This window comes from Crocodylus siamensis, chromosome 3 (assembly GCF_052110815.1).
Source record: "Crocodylus siamensis isolate JL-2025a chromosome 3, ASM5211081v1, whole genome shotgun sequence".
NCBI classification, from domain to species: Eukaryota; Metazoa; Chordata; order Crocodylia; family Crocodylidae; genus Crocodylus; species Crocodylus siamensis.
The window spans coordinates 23,499,820-23,521,621 of NC_143397.1; the positions used below are offsets into that span (position 1 = coordinate 23,499,820).

General features: G+C 38.9%; 1 protein-coding gene across 1 annotated transcript in view; it reads left to right on the forward strand.

Annotated features, from left to right (window-relative positions):
• SPEF2 (sperm flagellar and cilia associated 2) overlaps positions 1-21,802 on the forward strand; it is a 110,635-nt gene that overhangs the window by 40,178 nt on the left and 48,655 nt on the right. Inside the window, exons 10-21 of the mRNA XM_090037935.1 lie at positions 1,257-1,425; positions 6,321-6,540; positions 7,119-7,249; positions 11,480-11,583; positions 12,979-13,235; positions 14,908-15,007; positions 15,661-15,818; positions 16,675-16,824; positions 17,410-17,496; positions 19,111-19,223; positions 21,182-21,309; positions 21,414-21,552. Coding sequence (XP_089894061.1) covers positions 1,257-1,425; positions 6,321-6,540; positions 7,119-7,249; positions 11,480-11,583; positions 12,979-13,235; positions 14,908-15,007; positions 15,661-15,818; positions 16,675-16,824; positions 17,410-17,496; positions 19,111-19,223; positions 21,182-21,309; positions 21,414-21,552 — 1,756 coding nt within the window. The remainder of the gene's footprint in view (positions 1-1,256; positions 1,426-6,320; positions 6,541-7,118; positions 7,250-11,479; positions 11,584-12,978; positions 13,236-14,907; positions 15,008-15,660; positions 15,819-16,674; positions 16,825-17,409; positions 17,497-19,110; positions 19,224-21,181; positions 21,310-21,413; positions 21,553-21,802) is intronic.

Here is a 21,802-nt window from a genome sequence, read left to right on the forward strand (position 1 = left end):
AACATTTATTTGTGGTTTTCAGATAAAAAAAAACTTAAGGGTCAGACTTTCATGGCTCAACGATTAAGCCAGTAAGATTAATACTCAGGTTATGAGTCAGGTGGTGTATCTTTAACTGAACTTCAGATACCTTGCTTAATAAAAGCGACCACACTTTTAACAAATGCATTGGCCTTAATATGAAATAATAAAGATTACTAAAAGAAATTCAGTGTATAATTCCTAATTCACCATCAGCAGATCCTGGTTTTTGGAAAACTCAATCAGTGTTTAACAAAAATATTCATTCTGTCTCCTTGGAGAGATCACTGCTACATAGATTTAACCAGGATGATGCAACCTCCAGTTTTTGTTGTTCTCTGTATACTGCTGTTAACTACTGTATTTTCTTACCTAGAACATGCCCCCCCAGAATGTAATATGCATCTTGTTTTTGAAAGGCACAATGAAGAAAAAAACACCTTTCCTTGTAGTAAGTAACTGAGTAGCAGTAGCTGTGCAGCTGAATCTGCTCATTATTCTATTCCCTGTGGATCACTTCAGGTTTTACTTTTGTAGTCACCCAGAAGAGGACCGTATTTCTACTACAATTTCCAGAAGCTGGTTTTGGGTAAAAGGTGCATGTTGTAGGTGAGAAAATATAGTACTCACATTCTAAATGGAAGTGGAGGACAGCTTTTCAGATTGCTGAAAGCTACATTTTTAAAAATATGGAAATATTGAATAGTTTTGAGATTTCATTGTTCCCCTCTCAGTTTCTCATTTCCCTCTCTCATTTCTTTTTTTTCCCCCACTGATCACAGTGCTTTTCATGAGAAACTTTTGCCCACATATGTCTTGTTGATGCAGAAGGGGTTCTCAGCATGCAAAAATGAGAGAGGATTTGATTAAGACATGGTGTATATATCTCCTCTGGATTTTAGAATATAGCTATACAGATCCATCAGTGATGCCTATCCCAAGCAGGCTTGGGGAGGTGGGGGATTAGTGGGGAAAAGCAGACAGTGGAACTACTTCTACATCATTCAGCCATCCAAACATGGCACATGGATACAATAAAGCCACTGTTTCTACCACCACCATGATATCAGCATAGCTGGTTGGGCACTACTTCTCAGTTAATTATGAGAGAAAATTCCATCTAAATCCCACAAACCACCTAATGCAGAGCCTGCTTACTTCATTTATGCACTTGGATCCATAATTCTCTGTTAATTTGGTATAACAGCTAATTTAAATTTGTTTTAATTCTGCAGCCAAATTCCAATTAAGCTGATGAGGGATTGGAAAGAAATTTTTTTTAATGGAAAACCACTCTATGAGCAAGCTTTGATTGAACCTCTGCCAACTGAACCAACCGCAGATCAACTTGTAGAGCTGGATAAAATGAAGTTGCTAGATGAGAAGGATTATGATGAATATAAGGTACACCTAAATGGCAAGCCATAAAGGAAGAAAATGCACCTTGTTTTTTTCATAACAGCCAACATTTTGCTGTGATGCTATAATACATGTTGTTCTTTTTCAGTTTGAGACAGTTGAACTTAATATACATGTCCATTATGCCAAAATTAAACGTGTTTTACATTAACCCCATATTGTTATGAAGTTGTGTGTCACTGACTTTTGAAAGCCTATGCAACCCTGAAAAAATTAGTCCTGTGGTGTTTGACCTGAAGGACAACAACACATCTCTTACTGCATATGATGCCCATGGTGTTGCTCCCAACAGATCAATTAATTACAACATTATAATTTGTATTTAAAGAGAAATAGAAACATGGCTAACACCACTTCATGGCAGATCATGTAACAGAATATAGTTAGAAACACAGAGCAAAATAAATGCAGTGCTAGTTAAAAAATCTGGTATATTTTGGATACATTTTTTACATTTATTTCTAAATATAAAGGAATTTAATGGTATTTGGTGATCCATTTATTTAAATAAAAAGTAATTCTGAAAGATGGCTGATATTATTGTTAATATTCTGTAAGAATCCAAATAAGATTTTTTTCAGGATTCCATATCTCTTTTCTGTATTTTTAGAGTACAGTTTGTAGTAATACAGTTAATGTTTGAAAATGAAATGCTGAAATGCTTCAATTGAAAAGTACTACTAAAATATTTTCTAGATTTCAGTATTCTCAATTCTCTTCCTTAGAAAAGATACCTTTTATGTCTCAAGGGGCAAGGATTTCTGAGGGCGATATCTTTTATTGGACCAAAAGTTAGATAAACTTGTGAATGCAAGACCTTTTTCCTCAGGTCACTATGCCTGGCTTCCTGTGATCAGAGACCTGAGAGAGAATGTCCTGCATTCAAAAACTTGCCTAACTTTATCCCAACTACATAGTTGGTCCAATAAAAGATATCAGCTTAAGAAATTCTTGCCTTTCGCACAATTTTTGGACCATCACAGCTACAACCTCACTGTTATACTACTTTGTTTTTAATTTTTTCTCTTCAGTATAATATGGGGCAATCATTGTAAATAACCTATCTTTCTACTTTTCTTGTTTGGGAAATGATTACCACACTATGTGTTCTTTTTACCCACATCCTGAACCATTTGGTACATTTTCTTTTACAGAGAATAGTAAACTTGTGTTAGGAGTTTGTGGTGAATGTCTGACAGTTCAGATTATTTTCAGCCTTTGTATCTTCTTTAAATGAAAGTAACGTACAAGAATCCTATATATTCTGCATTAACAGCTATAATAACTTGGAAAATAACTCCTCAAGACAGCAAAAAGTAAATCTGCTGGCTGGGGGCCAGAAGGCAACTGGGACTTACTGAGGATTCCTAATAGCATATGGCGTTTCAGTTCACATTCTCATTTTTATTTCCTTTAGCACTGTCATGGTCATAATACTTAGGCCTTAAATATGATGCAAATATAATGCCACTTTACATGGCTAGTGGTCTAAAGGGACATTACTGTAAAGAAAAATCCAGTCCTTTTACTTTTAGCATGCATTGCAATATCTCTAGTCTAGTATGTGTGACAGTTATAGACCATTTCCATTCATTGTTATGAGCCCAACTTGCAGTTTCCGTATCACAAAAATTCATTCTAGCCATGATAGCACTAAGTTCAAATTAAATATGTATTTTGGTGTATTCTGGTACTACTGCAAAGGTTTTGTCATTGTATCAGTTTCATAGCAATCTGTGAATTAGGTTAATTAAAACAGCGTCATTTAAGAGTTCTTTCAATTTAGATAACAAAGCCAAATCCAGAAACTAAGATTTTTCACCTCTTTTTTTTTTTTTTGCTTTAATGTCATTTGACCATATCATCATTCAGAGCCAATGTACATTAGAACTTCACCCCACGACACCTACTTTAATATCCTAACTGGAGTTGCAATCAAATGCAAGTCACCTTATGCCAATTTCCTGTAGTCTCCATTTTCTCCTATTACAAAATGCCCAGTCTGACATGATTTTCTTTCTCTTCAAAAGAAGCTAAGGTATGAAAAAAAAAAAACTGCTATAAGCCAACATAGAAAGTTTTGGTAGAGGTATGTGGGGATCTTTTCCACAATACTTGGCTTATCTTATTTTCCATCCTTTGCATGAGAAAGAGGGAGAGAAACTTGGTAATGAGCGTACTCTTCCTTTCCTGCCCCTGGGCCCATGCTATCCCTCTAACTCGGTTCAGTTCCCTTCACTGACATTTCCTCAGTTTAGACCTGCTCCTTTAGCTGACTAAACAGCATACCATTCAGTGGAACATTTTCAAATCGAATTTTGGTTACAGACATTTGAACAGAAAATAAACAGAAACAAAACCAGTGTTGATAAAAGGAGTATAGTATAATAGGCTATCGGTGGGATTGAGAGTCCTAATTCACTGGAGATCCGGTTGCATTTAACTGCTGTTTCAATACTGATTCCTTCTTCGTCACTTAACCCAAATTTTACTATCTGTTTTGAGCAATCACTGACGCAGCTAATATCAAAACAGAAATAAATCTGAGAGCGTGAAAAAAAATACCTTACTTCTCTTACTGTCTATACCAGATATGTCAAATTCACTCCACCCCGTCACAGGCTTGATCCAGATGCAACAGCAGAGCAAGCAACAGTGGCAATATGGGAATTAATGTGGCTGTTGCTGGCCCCCCACCGCCAACATGCATTCCCAACAGGGCTTTGAGCAATAGATTTTGGTAGTGAGCCCTGCCCCCAAATGCCTGCCCCCTTGCCATCCCCACCCCAGCAAGTCTCAAGGGCCAGATGACATGACTGGGCTGGATCTGGCCCTTGGACCATAATTTTTACATACCTGATCAGGCATAAGGCCATGCTTGTTCATTTTCTTATGTATCTGACACATTTTATTTATCTAATTTAGAGCTATATACTGAAGCTTTTATTGTTTAATAAGTTCTTAGGCAAGATTTTATTAAAATCAGTAGATTGAGTTGGGGACAGTAGATTTAGTCATTCAAAATGTAAGCTCTTGGATATTGGGACAATATTTTCTATATATTATATAAGATGGAATATGCAATAGTGTTTATTAAAAGTAAGAAAAATAGTCACCTGATAAAATTAAACATAAGTAGAAATTGGGTTCTAATACACACAATTCAGCTGAACTTTGGAGTAACAATGGATGGTATAGATGATAAAGCAAATATTGTAATACAGTGGCTTCATCACATTTGAAGATAAATACATTAATAGCATATTTGAATATTTTTTCCAATTTCCTCTGGTACAGTGGTAACTTTTGATATTGGAGGTGGACACAGTGAGGTTTAGTGAGTAAATAGGCAGATGGATATTTATTGGCCTACAAAAATACTATGATATCAGTATAAGAAACAGAATTGGTAAAAGTATATCAGATCAGTGTAGAATCTGATGTAAATGCAGCAGGCTGCTCATGTGTTAATCTGCACAGGAAGCATATAATGCTAGTTCTCCATAAATTGCAAAAGATTGTACATTGACTTCCAGGTGTAGTACCAGGTTTTGACTTGGTTCCATGTAACTTAAGATGATTTGGGCTCTGTGTAACCAAAAAAACTGCCTCTGTTTCACAAGTCATTATGACAGGGTATGCCTACAGAGAGACACAATTTAAAAATCTTTAGATTTGGGGCATAAAGATCTGGAAATCGGTCCATAAGTTATCCAATAGAGTATTCCTCCGATGTTGAATACCCTTTTCCTGCCATTCTAATACAGTTAAAGTCATGTGATCCATCTCATCTCTTATGTGTTTAAGGGAGATGGGTGTGAACAAGGGGAATATTGTTCTTCAGGCATGCCCTTTTTAAGTGGTAAAGGTTCATCATTACATTTTAGAACATCAGCCCAGAGAAGTATTAAATAAGTACGTTTTATAACCCAAAATATTTTTGCTATTTTGATTGATTTTAAAATGATGCCTATTTTTAAATTATACTAATACTTAGTTATATAAAGTTGCACATATTTACAGGTTGCAAGGATGTCCCAAGTGAAAATAAGTACATATCAGTCTTATATTAGAATGCAGGAACATTTGAATGTATTCTGATAATATTTGCTGGTTAATAGATGGAGGAAAAATAAATACTGTGTTTTTATCAATAGTGCTCAGAGGGAAGAGTGGGTTGGTAATGAAGTGTTGAATTCAAAGTTATAAGCCTGAGCCTGGCTCATACTGTTAGTAACCAAAACCTATCCACTAATAGCTGTTTAATCTCTGTCTCTTCACTAATCAATAAAACACAATTAAAATTGTTCTGACCTACTAAAATGCCTTTTTTTTGTTAGCATCAACCTTGCCAAGTATACCTTATTGGTGCTTATGTGGTTTAATGATCCCAGTGAAATATCCCAGTGCTGTGTGGACACAGCTTATAACAGCAAAAGCTGGTAAAGCTTATTTTAGTGCACCAAAATTGAAATAACCTATACCAGCAAAGACATAACTTTGCGGTTATGACTGTGTCTGTAATGGGGGAATTTTGCTGGCCAAGCTGTGTCAGTCAGGGATTATACCTTATCACATCTCTGACCAACACACTTGTGGCAGTCAGAGTGTAATGTAGGCCTAGCCCACATTTCCCATGAGTATTTTCCTCCTTTAGAGTACTGGTCTGTTAAATGGATGAAATAATACTTTCCTACCTCAGATAATCAATAAATGTTTGTGATCTCTTTAGGTGAAGTATATCACTCTAGCAGTGCAAAGTTTTTTCATGATCATATTAGGCTATTGTTTTTAAATGTATTCAGTTACTGCATTTATCTTTCAAAAGATGAAGAACAATACATGTTCACAAATTATTTTCTAATTTGTCACTTCTGCAGAGTATGACAGGGGAGTGGCACCCACCCAAAGAGAACAGTGGAAACAAACCTCCACCTAATAATAACATACTGGGTTATGTGATTCGTAGATTGATGGCCATTGTCTACCCTCCAAAAGCGGAACCCCCACCACCTGTATTTCCTTTTTTTCGTATCAAGGGATGTATTTTGGGAAAACTTTTTTGTGGAAAAACCACCTGTGCAAAGTTCTTGGAAGCAGGTAGAGGGTCTTTTTCTCTAGAACTTGTTTGCTGAGTGTCCTCTCTTAAGCTAGCTCTTTGTGGACAGTCTCCTGCACCAATGCAGACCTCATTACAAGACTGGAAACTCAAATGCATTAGTATGTGGCTGGAACTGACACTTCATAATTTATTTACTCTCCCGTCCCCAAGTAAAAATGATAAAGCTCCTGAATGTCAAAGTCTACTGTTAATGATTATCCCTCATCGCTTTACTTCAGAATGTATTGGGAGTTTAGGAAACATTTTCATAGAATTTTCTGTTTGTGATATTTATAAAAAAAGGTAGAAGGCCAGGTAGATATGCACCTTTATAGACTGACTAAGACATATAATGCACAACCTTTTGTGAACCCAAGTTCACTTAATCAGATGCTGCCAAAAAACTGCACAGTTACTAAAATGCATTATACAGTCACTACAGAGACATATCAGTGGAAACAAATTCCAACAGAAAGATGTTTGCAGTGCATCTTGTCAGCATTAATTGTACTTATTCTCTTTATCTGTGCATTCTGCCCTATGTACATCTATCACAATAATATTTTCTTTGTATTAGGTTGCAACATTCAGATATTGTCTATTGATACTCTGGTTGAGGAAGCCATCAAAACTTTCCATGAAAATGAAATTAAAATTGAAACCAACTTGATTCCACAGGAAGCTGAAGTTTCTGTAAAACAAAATGAAGTAAGTGCACTTCATCATAGCCTGTAAGATTTTTGTTCTTAATTTTCATAGGGATCAGCAAGATGAAATAGGGTAGAAGAAAAATGAATAACCTATGTTTTTTCATCTTGAAATAACCCACAAAAAACTGGAAGGCAGTTTTGATTAGTGATTTTTCCCCCCCCTCATAAATAGCTTTGTGTAGATTTTTTTCTTAATCTATTTGTTAAAATTATAAACACAAAAATATATGCTGTGTTAAAAGCTCTTGTAATCCATACGGGACAATGTTATAGGTAAATATATAGATATAATTCAGATGCAGTGACATAAGCTGCAGTTCTGTAGTCTCTCTTATTATTTATTACCTTTTATATAAGTGAAACATTTTCTTCATTCTAGTCTTAAATCTTAAACAAGTACAGTAAAAGCCCTGTTATCTGGCATTTTACTAACCGGAATACTCTATTAACTGGAATTCCAGCTGGTTAGCTGGACGTGGGGGAGAGTGGGGAGGAAGCTTGTATGTGGCAGTGGCTGCTATCACCCTGTGCTGCCGCCACTCTGCATCCAGCTGAAATGTCCACCCTATGCTGCCGCTGCCACCTTTTTTAACATATTGCAGTGCAGGGGTTTTCAACCTTTTTTAATCCCCGCCCCCCCTTTTTTTTTTTTTTTTTTACCCCTTCCGGTGGTGGTGGCTGGACGTGAAGCGGGGGGGAGGGCTGCCACCTACCATCCCACACCGCTGCTGCCACCCACTGCACCGCCGCCCACCACCCCACTTTCCCACAGCCAGTTGGACATGAGGCTCTCTGGGCTACTGATGGGCCTCATGCCTGGCTAATCACATGCCGCCCATCAGCCTGTGGAGCTGCATGTGTGACCGGCCATGAGAAAGTGGGAAATGACAGGCAAGCTTAGTGATTGATAGTGCTACCAGCTTCATTTTAATAAAGTACCGCCTAGTAATAGTGCATTTTTAAAGATAATGAGGTTTGCACTGAAGGCATAGAATCTAGCGAAAGCTATCTTCTTTGTTCTGAAACATTTATTGAAGTGGAGGGGAGGAATGTGGTTTTTAGGAACAGCTGTCTCGGAATAGTAACTTATTTTCTTTCTGGAAGAATAAATCAGTTCCTTGTATAGGCTTGTGATGGAATACTTTGTTGCAATGCAAGAGCTTTCCATCTGAATGTGAGAAAATGCAGGAACTGGACAGTGCAGTTAAAATGATTTCAGACTCCTTTAGAAAGCATTCTTAGATTTCTTTGATGTATACAGGGCATCTGATGTGCCATTGACTATGTCAGGGGTGGCCAACCTTTTTGAATGTGGGGCCGGATTATGAACTTTTTATCACCCAGTGGGCTGGCAAGCCATATTCATATTTTATTACCCTGTGGGCTGTATATTGCCTGAAATAAGGCAAAGCTGGCACACCTGTGCCCAGCTAGTGACAAACTACAGCAGCTGATGTCCTGGACCAGCCATCCCAACAGCTGGGGCCCCCCTTCTGCCTAATACGACCACCATTTGATGGTAGCCCCAGAAGATATTTGACAGCCAGGTTAAAATATGTGACCAAACCAATGTAGCTGGTGCTCTCATGCAGGCCAAGGGGCCGCCTATGCCGCTGCTTCCCCAGGCCTTGCCCACATCAGCAACACCACTGCCCAAAGTCTTGGCAGTGCTTGGGCAGATGTGGCTGGGGCCCAGCCAACGTGTGAGATGGGGGACAGCAGAACTGCGGGAGCGAAGCCAGTTCCCAGCCTAGCAGGGTCTCAGGCCTTGTCTGCCCAGAGCGGCTCCTGGTGGGGGAAAGCCTCGGGGGAACACAGGCCACTCCACTCCTCCACACTTCCCTGTGGTGAAGGCAAATGGCCCCCAGGAGGGTGCAGGCAGATGCTGTAGCAGGAGAGCTGTGCCCTGCCCAGCCGCAAGGAGCAACAATCCACCCTTCCCCCCCAGGCCACCCCTGAGCAGCACAGCCCCACAAGGTGGCGCTGCCCAAGGGGGGCTGGAGTGAGGTGGCCATTGCACCACAGCCCCTCGCTCACCTGCCCGCATGGCCGTACTTACCATGGTGCCTGGCCACCTGCACACGCAGCCCTGGTGGCCTCAGCGCTGCAAGCCCGGAGCACAGGGCCCAGCAGACACTGGCTCCCACTGCCTTGCCCCGCAGAGGTCACGCCAGGACCCTGCCTGCTGAGGCCCCCCCTGGGGCTGCCCTGCCAACTGCCTGTGTTTGGTGCTATGCCCTGTTCCCGCCCCAAGACCTCTGAGCCCGGTGGGTCCTGGGAGGCGGGCAGGTTGCCGGGGGCAAGTGGCCAAGCCGGAGACAAGTGAAAGCGGGCGCTGTCCTCAGCTCATCCTGTCAGGCGCAGCCCCATGCTGTGCAATCCTCAGAGCGGCTGTGGGATCTGGCTCATGTGACTTGGGAGGTCACAGGAGCCCAGCCCCGTGGGGGTGAGCAGCTCCCCTCCCCTCCCCCACGTGTCTGTCCTGAGTGAGGGACCTTGGGCCACAGAAAATGGCTTGGCGGGCTACATGGTGGCCCGCGGGCCATATGTTGGACAAACCTGTTCTATGTGCTCTGTCTACGTGAGACTGAGTGGTGTCAGGGATAAAGGCTGAACAACCTTCTCTCTCCTGTCACTCCAACTAACATTTTTTAAACTTACCATAAGTATAAAAATTCTGATATTGTAAAAGCCTAAGTCTGTCTGTCTGTCTGTCTGTAACGCTTTATTCACACTCTGACTGGCTGATGGAAACAGCCAATCAGAGTGCTCCAAGCATGGGGGAGCACTGCCATGATTCTGAATCCACGCCAAGGAGTGGAGTGAGGATGGGGGAGCCGAGGCCAGCAGCACTGGCGTCAGCTCTCCCACCCCGCTCCCTGCAAACAGCACCAAGAACTGGACAGGGGGTGGGGCCTTAGCTTACCCACCCCACTCCCTGCAAGAGGCAGAACTGCGGCAGCATGGGGCATTAGGCAGCGGCACTCCATCCCAGCCTCTGCCTACCCCCAACCCCATTATTCTTGATGGGCATTTGGTTAGTGCTTTTATAACAGCTTAACATTTGTAAATCTTTCTCATTATAGAGCAGAGCTGTACAGTTTCTCAGCTCCTTGGGGACCACATGACCTGGGGCCCTACAACAGGTGGCCCTGATCCCTGCTCATAGCATGGCCCTGGACTCACTCTCAGCTCTCTTCACTGCCAAACTGCCTTGCCCCCTGAAGCAAAGGCAGGAAGTGGGAGCTGGAAAAGGGAATGGGGAGCCTGGGGGCTCCAGCTGTCATTTCAGCTGGAACAATGGGGGAGTGGCAGCTAGGTGAGAGCCCAGGGGCCACAACTTAACCCCTTGAAGGCCACATATGGCCCATGGGAGCCAGTTGGATAGCCCTGCTATAGAATATTTTTTCAATGAGGCATGTACACAGCAATCAATATGCATTTGCTTAAGTAACCTGCTAATTAAATAAGTTACTTTTAAAAATATACAAGACCAACAGGGTCTGATGAGTTCGACACCCCTGTACTAAGCGGAACACTTTTCCTCTTTTTACACTGTCAGCCATATTTCAGTAATCTTTTTCTATATAAAATATGAAAACTAATAGTATTGTACAAAGTCACAACATTTATTTGAATTTCTTTTTAATCTTTGTGTTATTGACTACTTTGTCATTGGTTGTCCAGAAATATATCTTCCATCCACCACCTCTTACGTTTACAAGGCTGCAGATTGCTATATCAAAACATTGCCAGAATTGACTCTTATCCTGGTCATGCTAAAGCTAACTTATGCTTACTCTATATATACTCCCTTGCCTCCAGTATGTTAAGGAAATGGGAAGCTCCTGAGAAATGTAGGCTTCAGTACTCTGATGACATCAATCAAACTAAGTATTGCTGTAAACTCTCATGCTTGATTCTGAACCTGTGGTTGTATAAATCCCCATTGGGGAGCTAGCATTTTATTTTTAGTCAGGTTTTTTTGTTTTGTTTTTGCTTTTCCATGGATTTCATGAAGATCACCCGATTTTGTAATTTCCACAAACTTGCAATTTGAATAAGGCCCTAGTCATGTTCAAGGGCCTGAGCTGGTTACTTCAGTGAAGCTAGGCCACATTTCACCAAGCTCTTGCACTTCTTTAAATAATTTAACAAATATTTTAGTTTGTACTTTGAATTCCTGAACATATTAACGCTACATCTTTTTGACTACTTTTTTTCACAGCTATCCATATATGCCCAATTTGGTGAAGCATCAGAGAAATTTTTGAAGAAAGGAAAAAATATTCCTGATGAATTGCTAGTTAACATCATGGTGGAAGCTGTTAAGTACGAGCTACAGTAGTTTGCTTTTTATACTCTTCCTCTAAAGTATCTGCTGCTTGTCACTGTCAGAGATAAGATCCTGGGTTAGATGGACTGTTCATAATGGCAAACCTTATACTCTTACTATGTTTCAATATTGTTATGCAAAATGTCATTGTATGCTTTTTTCTTAGGGCCAGACTTTGCCATTCTGACTCATGGATATTAATAGCTGACTCCATTTAATTGCCACCCTTAAATGTAGCAAAATCAAATACAGTAATGGTTGGGGGGGACCCCTAACTCATCAACAATTAATAAAGCTAAATATACCTGTTTAGCCAGAATAAAATTGTACAGTATTTTCTAATGCTTTTCTTTTAATTTTTTCTGAGAGAAAGCATGTATGTATAATGCAGCATCTAAGGTTTTATTTCCTATTATATTTCCTATTTCCTATTATAGCATCACTTTTCTTGAAGTAAAGCAGTCATGTTTTTGAATTCTACTCATGGCACTGCATTTTAGTTTTCTAATGGGCAGTCACTCAAAAATGTACCTCCCGCTATTACATCAAGATTCTGTAATAAAAGTCTGTTATTTACTAACTGTAAGGCCCCCTCCATACATTACAGGTATCATGCAATTAACTGGTAATTGCACAGTTACCTTAAAACCACACATGCAAAGTACTTTCCACACGGTAACGAGCTCCAGCCAAGTATAAAGTTAGACCTTGAAAATACGTACTAACTTCATAGCTGGTTGCAAATGAGTTTTAATTTGCATGTGTAGCAGGGTTTCCCTTGTGGCTGGGAGCTCCGTCAGCCGATGGGGCTCCCAGCTGCAGGAGTGCACCTTGCCTAGCCAGGACTGGGAGTCCTCCAACTAAGGGGATTCTCAGCCTCAGCAGCTGCATTCTCAGCCTGTTGCAGGTGCTGGGTCCTGGCAACGTGCCCAGGTTTCACATACTCCCAAGGCCTGGAGATGGCAACAGCCACGGTCTCCCAGCCCCTGGGGCTCCACGCACACTCGGGACTGGGAGATGACAGCAGTGGCATCTCCCAGCTGCTGTCCTACATGGGCTGTAGCAGGAGGCACAATTGTGTGGATTGCTCGTTAGATCCCATTGCACCTTTTATGTGTACTTGTAGAGGGGGCCTAGATGTCAGCAGAGAAGAGAAAACTGATGCTACAACATTTCATCTCATAGCATAAAGGTCAGTTTTTCTGACCTTATGTAGAAAACTGAAGTTCTTTGGAGTTTGGTTTGATTTTAGTTGTCTTTAATGTTTTTCTATTTAACCATCTTTTTACTTTGAAGTGTTTATTTTAATAATGTATGCAAGGATCCTGTGGTATACCTTATTAAATTAAAATAATTTCACTAGGTATTTATTGTATTTTATTGTTCATTAGACAAACACCACAGAAGAGAGGATGGATCATGGATGGGTTTCCAATGACAATAAATCAGGCAAAATTACTTGAAAAAGCACTTACAGGCTGTGACCCAGATGAAGCACAAGTAAAGGATGAACATTTTAGAAAGCCCTTACTAGTTACAGACCCAACAGCTCCCAAAGATCCACCTTTACCTCTACCTGCATTTGATTTTGCTTTGTTACTAGATGTTTCAGATATCACAGTGCTAAAGCGCATGGCTGACTCAAAGAGTAAGTTACATTTCATTGAATGCATTTATGAAACCTCTGTGACATCCACATCCTAATATAATAGGAAATAAAAATTAGTTATGACGCTGAGACAACTATATCGATCAAGGTTGCTCTACATTTATGCTACCAAGGATCACGTAACGTATTGGCCAGGAGTTTTGAGAATGAATCTTAAATTTCTTATACATATTTTGTGTCACAGATAGCAAGAACTTATATTATTTAGTCGTACTTATACTTTAAATGATAATGATGATTAGGAACTGTTTGTTCAGATTCATCCTTAGCTTTGCTTTTCACCTGTTAAGACAAGGAAAGGGCTTTTAGCTGAATTTTAATATTTTGCTAAGATCTTTTCGCACACCCTGCACTTTGCTACAGTGCATAACCAAGTCTAAGTAACTCTCTAATCATAAATGTTATCTCAAGCTTTACCAATATTTACTAGATTTGATCATTCAGCTCCACACAATGAAGCAAAGTACCATCATTGCAATTTTCTTTTAATCTCACAAGATCTCATGCATAAACTTGGCATCATACTATTGCAGATACTTTCAAAATATTATTTTTTTCTGTTTAAATCTGCCTGCAGCTGAAAGTATGTGTGTGTGATAATCTTACACAGTATTAACACCCAATGTTGTGCCATATCTTGTATAATTTAATGAAGTACCAAGCAGAAGCAGAAATATGAGCAGTTAATTATGCATAGGTAGAAAACTTCATTCTCAAGGGTTGCATAATGCACTGAGAATGGTATGGAGGGATGGGCAGGACAAGTACTCATCTCACTAAGAATTAGCACTATTCCTGCTTTCATTACATCCTTCGCTGTTTCTTTAATTACCTGTTTTTGACCAAAATGGACAAAACACTTTGTAGTAACAAAACTTTTTGTAGTACTGAGCTAGGATCCAACATAAGCTTAAGGAACCTCAGCAATGGCCAGCTCTAACTCCCCCCTCAGACTCTACCGTCTCACTAACCCTGTCTGGACACATGACGATATACTTTCATGAAGAGATCTTACGTTTGCCAATCTCTAAGGAGATTGTGCCTTAAACTTTCAAAATGGCACAAGGGAGGGTTTTGCTTTTACTTGAAAGGTTAGCACAATTTAATGCATTTGAGTTATTCTCCACTTGGCTAGTTTAGCTCAGGTAAGAGGGACCACATTGCAAACCATGTGAGCTATACAGAGTGCTTTCATTAGCGGCACTGAGTGATTGAACAGAGTCAATTACAGAGTTGTTGGAATTTACTAATTCCAGTTTCAGCATTACTCAAGCGTCAACCAATATTCCCAGACGTGAACTTAGGTATATTTATATTTTGACAAGGGTCAGGATAGGGACAAAACACAAATAACAGTAAAGACAAGCCCATGGAATTTAATACTTGAAGTCTAATTAATTTGAGAGAATCATGATACTAAAACATTTTAAAAAATTGACAATTCATGCTAAAATTTCAAGAATCTGAAGAGAATATATTTCCTGTTAATCTCCTGTACTACCTACTATCTTTTTATTTTCAGAATATATGAGTATTTTAAATAAAGCAGTGTTTTCATTTTGATAAAGTTTTTAATAGGAACCCAGAACTAGCCCATAGAGTTCCTTTTTAATGGATTGTCTAATATTTTTCCATGTAACAAATTCATTAGAGTCAACTCAAGACCAGCAGGAAGATAGTGATCAAGCTTCTGATACTGAACTCAAAGAAAGAGAGAAGATCGATTTAATCAGGGACCAGATGCAATATAGGTTAGTTTTATTAAATACAATAATAATAACCTCTAATATCTGAGTATTTGGGCATTTTGTGATATTTTAAACACATTGGAAGTCAGATTATACTTCACGTTGCAGCATTCATGTGCTTAAAGTTAAGTATAGTTTCAAGATTTTTGCTGATCCTAGACCTGAATCAGTACCCTCATTTCTTGATATAGTATAATTCCAAAAGATAGTAATTTATATATGCAGCTTGTTGAAGTCGTAAAAGAATTTCTTTTTTATTTTTCCTATTTTATTATTTTCTTTATTTACATTTGCTTCAGTGATGTGGTAAGATATTAGAATGTTGTGTCAAACATAACTGAATACTGTCTCTTAATTCTCTTTTGGCCACATTTCCTAAAATGTACTGTTTTGCATATAAAAATAGTATTCATACATAAAATAGTCATATATCAATATATAGAAGTCCTATAATATTCATTAATAATATTTCAAATATTTATAAATAAAATATTCAGAACTCTTGGGGAGGTGATATCTTTTATTAGACTCCCTAGATGGCTGCAAAAATAAATAAATAAATAAAGTTGTATATATTTTACATTTTCTAATGTTTGATTTAATATGTTTATTTAGACTTACAAATTTAAACATACCGTACTGATATAATTTCACAGAATTGCAGGCTTTCGAGAGAGCTGGCCCAAACTGGAGAAATGGTTTTCAGTGCAGCAAAATATTCTAGTGAAAGTAAATGCAGAGATAGAAGAGAATCTTTTGTGCAGAAGAGTAAAGGAAATCATATTGGAAGAAATTTTCAAAAAACAAAATAAAAGTAAGGTATTTAATTTCTATTTTTCATATTGAGATTTTAATATGAATATACATGGTTTTTGTATAATTAAGTGAGGTATATGCTAAAAAAGTTTATTGCTGGTGACATTAAAAGTACATGAAAGTGAAAAATATTTATATTTGTTGAATAGTGACCTTTCTTATTCTTCTGGCAGACTTTTTTATATACTTAAGCATATTTTTAAATTAATCATTAGCCTTTTGGCAAAGAACAGTATTATACTGCAGATGCAAAGAATTTTTTCCCCATTAGTTAGAATGTTGTCAATTTATCAACAAAAACCTATATTCATTTGTAGAAATTGGTTAGATCAAAATGCTGTCAATGTTGGATCAAAATCAGGCTTTAGAAAGTGATAATTAGAAATATCAATTTCAATGCTGTTATGCAAATTGGACATTTTTGCTAATTTTATTTGGCTCTTTTGTGAGTACTTAAGTAAACGTTGTATAAACGTGTGCCAAAGTCTCTCCCTAGATACATTGGTATAAATTAGGATTAAGTTACATGAGCTCAATCTGGTGCTACAGTGGCATAACTGAAAAAACATTGCCCAGTAATGTTTTATTTAAAAAAAAATTATTTTGACAAGTCCTCACAACTATGTAGTTTCTATGAACCTAAATAGATCCAAGCATTTTCAGGATCATTTCCTATTAAAGAGAATTCAGCTAGATATATTAAATAAAACCAAAAGTACTTGTTGTTTGCACAAATATATGGTGTAACAGTGAATAATCACAAAAATCCTTGCTGTGAATTACAGTTCAAAATTAATAGCATTATACTAATGCTGCTTTTATCTAATTAATTTTTTGTTGCAATTATTTTAAAGGAGAAAAAGTGGAAAAAAGAGAAGCTGAGAAAAAGGAAGGAACTCTCACACCTTTGCAACCAACTGAGACATTAACAGATAAAAACAAGGAAACTGAACTTATTTCTCAAGATAAGGAGCCTGCACCCACAAAATCCAAAGTACCCAAAGGTTTGTCAGCAGTAGTAAACTAACTGATTTTGACCTTTTTTTCTCAGCTCTTTATAACAGAGGTTGGGGAACAGAGGCATAAGTACAGGTCTATGCCCTGGACAGTGGCAGAGGCAGGGCTGGCTGTGACAGTGGTGGCAGGTGGGCTAGCAGTAGTGGCAGTGGCAGTGTTCTTAGTCCCCTCCAAGTGGATGCCCAGGCCTGATGTTCCAGTTGCCCATCCTTTGTTACACTACTGCTGGAGAACAGTACTTATACTATATATATTTCAAGATAAAATAACTAGAGCCCTTTTTCTGCAAAGTAATGGCCCTCAATCTATCTACCTTTTCAGATTATATAAATCAGTTTCAAATCTAATAAGAGATACTAGAATGTTTAACATACAATGTCTAATATATATAATTTAGCCCTGTGGAATAACTGAGTGTTAATTTCATCCTTTGCTTCCTGTGTTAAGCCTCAAAACTAGTATTTCACTGGATAGGATAACACAATATTTTTTTTTTATTGCTAACACTCAAAACACTTGTAACTCAGCATACTAATGGTGTATCTATTTTTTTTTGTCTGTGCGTGCATTAGAGTTACCTAAAAAGTCAGACTCCTTTAAAGACAAAAAAAGAAAGAAAGACGAAGCAGCCAAGGGAAAAGATGGAGCAAATAAACCAGGTTAAATACACATTTGCATTTTTTACTGCTTTAGAAATTAACCTAAGACTATTTAGTGTCTGTAGTTATCTTCAACTCCTCTCTTTAAAAATAGCATTAGTAACTGTTAATTAATTGGAAGAACACGCTGAAACAAGGAAAATTTAGAGTAATTTTTCAGTGAAGGGAGTCGGCATGCCATTTGATGATGGAGTCTTCTAATTTTCATACCTAACAAATATTTTTGTGTTTCCAAGAGACACCCTGTCAGATTTATGTGATTGAATTTTGGGGTGAAATGGCAAGCTTTTCACTGACTTAAATGGAGTCAGGATTTTCCACTGGAAGTACTGCAGAAACAGAACACTCATGTCCTATGAGGAAATAATATGTTGGGTCAGTCATCAGCAGCAACTCCAGGTTTATATTAGTGGATTCTCAATGGAGTCTAATCCAGTTTTCTGTGCTCGGAGGGATAATGGTGGCAAAGCAGAGGGATGAATGTTCAACAGGAGACCACTGACTACTCATTTGGCCACTGAACGGACATACTAGGGAAAAATAAAAGATTGATACTCAGAATGCTTAGCACAGGTATTCTAAGGTATAAATCAGAATGCTTTATTTGACCATCAACTTATCTGTTTTCTGTCCTGCAAAATCAACACTGTTAAAAGCTACTGTTCCTTTGGGCAGCGGGCAAGACACTGTTTTTGAAAAGCACAGAGTTATGATAGCTACAGAAGTGAATCAAGATGTATCTTCACTAAAAATGTTACATGACTTTCAACAAAAAGGGACTGTTAAATAAGCTCCTTCAGGTGTTAGTGTATCTTCTCTCTTAATGTGTTTAAATCTAGATGTACATAATACCTTCCCATTATTTTCTAATGAATCTGTCCAGCATTTTTGCCCTACCTCCTATTCCTTTCTGACTCTTTATGTATGTATATTTATTTATTAACTTTCAGTTTAATTTAAAGTAAAATTAAAGCCAAATGCAAAAGAAACCTGATATAAATGGAATGCAACTGACTTTGTCTGTCTTCGTTTAAGCTGGGTTTTCCAACTTTTGCGTGGGGTGGTGTGGGGCTGCATGTCCTGCAGGCCCCAGACCCATAGTTCGCACACCCTGTGGCAACCCTCCTGGGGGTTCTCTTCCATTGTACAGGCAGCTCATTCCCTTTCACCCCATTTCTGCAGTCAGCCCAGCTCTGCTCTAGGTCATTGCAGCCCAAGGAGCCCAGCTCCTCTCCCTTTGGCTGTACACAGAGCATGGGTAGCACAGTCCCCTCCCTGACCTCCATTCCACTGCCCCAGCCTGCCCCCAGAAGCAGGTTAGGAAGCAGGAGCCAGAAGACAGTGGGGAAGCCCACAGCCCTCAGCTGCCATAGCAGCAGGGGTTATACGGGGAGTGGTGGCCAAGTGGGAGCATGCAGGCCACATATTAACCTTCCATGGCCACATATGGTTTGCAGGCTACCAGTTGGACAGCTCTGGGATAAAGAAAGATACGTCTGAACAATAAAATGCTTATCCTGCAAAGTTCATTTGAAGGCAACCAAGCAATGCAAGTCTATTAATTCTTTTTACGTAAAATATGTACAGCATACTAATTGTTCATTCTTATTTAAGGCTCTGCTCGAGGAAAATCACCTGAAGATCTACCCCCTTCAACTGCAGTTGGACCACCACCAACTAAACCAGGCTCAGATAAATGGGTTTATATAGATGAACCACTTCCAAAGGTGCAGGAATTCAAGATTATTTTAAAAATTTTTTCTCAATTTTACAGTGAATTTCCCATGCACTTTTTGTCATAATACAAAATCATTTGTTTTTAAAGACTTTTTTCAATAGGTAAAGAGTGAAGGAGAAGTTGTTGCATGCATTTTATATGATACTTATTTGGTTTATATGCTGCCCTCACCAAAAAAGGCTCTGGGCACCTTGCAAAAAAAAAAGAAGATAAATTAAAAAATCAGATAAAATATTAAAATATAATAGTGAGTAAGAAAATGACTCCCCAGATAATACCTGAAAAGTTAACTGTGCCTGCTAAACACCTGCCCAAATAAGGCAGTGATTCCAGATAGGGCAGTCTTACAGTGCTTCCAAAAGATGGGCCTCAAGGGGCAGAGAGTTCCAAAGCTGACAAGTGACTACTGAGAATAATTTCCCACGTATTTTTGCTGCTCATGCTTGGCACACAGATGGAACTTGCAAGAGGTTGCTCCCAGCTAACATAAAGAAACATAAGGAAGGAAATAATCCCGTAGGGCGCAGTTGCGGGGTGGCTCCCCGCTGTAACAGAATGCTTTGCAGGAAGCATTCTGAGTTGCAACGATTGCCCATTGCAAACAGAAGTTCACTGTTGGTTCCAGGGAAGAGGGGAATCTAGCTGCTGGCTGGGAGCCTGCAGCCAGGTTCCCATAGCATTGGCCCCTCCTACCTGGGAGGCTGCAAAGTTTTCAGAGTGGGAGGCAGGAAAAGGAGCAGAGAGAGCTCATTCTAGGAGTTCCCCAACTGGCACTGGAGGGTGAGGTGTATGAACTGGAGCCCTCCCACCTCAGTGGATTCCAATACACCTGTCCCAGCCTCCAGTGGGGGCTGAAAACCCCCAGACCAAACTCCTTCTGCTCCCCTTCCCCACTCCCATTCTGAGAACAGCGACAGGCTGGCAGGCAATGCAGACAGAAATTACAGAAGATGCTTTGTTTTTAAATGTCTTCATCTGACCCCTCATGTAATGAGGGTTCAGAATTTCACCTGATCAGTCACTCTTGAAGCACTCTGCACCCGTGCACTTGTGTTTGGTCATGGCTGTAGCTTGCTTTCTGTTGCCAGATCTGGCAAAAATTGTCACTTTTGTCTGTGCCCTTAGTTAGGTAGGGGCCAGGACAGTTAGGCCAGTTTTGTATAAGGCCAGTTACATGAAAACCAGCATGTTGAATCGTGCCTGCAAAGCTATTGGAAGCTAGTGCAGACTGTAGAGAGATGGAGTAATGTGTTGGCAATGATCCATCCTCATCAGAAGGCAGTCTGCCACATTTTCCACCAGTCTTCCAGGCAGTCTTCAAGGGTACCCCCCTGCAATAAAAGAATATTAAGACTTTTAAGATAAATTCCTTAGAGCAGTGCTTCTCAGCTTTGTTATACTCAAGGGACTCATCATTAGAGTCAAGGCACCCTGTGGAAAATGCCACTCTTAGCTTTGACTTGGTTTTTGACTATAGAAAAATAATAGAACAATTATGCTTTTGCAAAGAACTCAGAAAAGCTGCAACAGGTCAGAATATTTCTAACACTATAGACTCCTGTTTGAAATGTCTGGGTTTATCTTGTGAATCATGTTCACTCCCAACTGTGCTAACGCTGTGTGGCTTGCCACAGCAATCTTTAAAGGAGCTCAAGGCACTGCAGGGACCCATCACACTCTGGTTGAGAATCACTGCTTTAAGAATCAGGGTGAACAGTAGCATATAGGTGACAATATGTTACTACTTTTTAATATTATGAAAGACATACAGATAGTAAACAAACTTTGGTAGAATATTTGTAATTTATTATCAAGAATGTAAAAGAAACGTATTTCAAGTAGTCTATTATCCAGATATAACTTCTTTTTTTATGTGCTGGTGATTATATTTTGCAGGTCAGTAGAAAGTGTATGAAGTAATGAATTGTTTATTTCAATAATTAACAGGAAATACCTGAATTTTTAGTGCCTTATTGGGATATGGTAGAAAACAACTATGTAAATACAATCAAAACTATACTTAGACATCTGAGAGATGAACAGCATTCTCTTATTTATTACTTAGCAGATATTAGGTGAGTACTACTAGCTTAATGCATTAAAATTTACATTTCATATATTCCCTTTGCCAGTCAAGGTAAATTTTAGCATTAAAACTCTCTAAACTCACTGTTCATAGAAACAATTTCCTGAATTATTTGAAACGTCCAGATCATAAGCAAGAGTTTGTATCTCAGTGGCAAGCTGATTTTAACTCCACTGCTGATGACCTGTGGGAGGATGAGGAAACAAAAGCAGAATTACACCAAAGAGTCACTGTAAGTAAAATGGCAAATGTTACAGTCTAATGAGTTGTGAAGCTTCAATGATTTGAACTCTCAGAAAATTATTATTGTAGGACTTCTAATATCTTAATTATTTTATCAGTTTTCTGGTGTTATTTCAGTTTTACCTTTATACTATTTTTCTATTATATCTGTATTTCTGTCAGTTTTTTACCACTATATGGTTTTGTTCCCTTTTATTTGTGTGATAGTGTTCTAGTCACCTTCTCTCCCTTTCCTCATA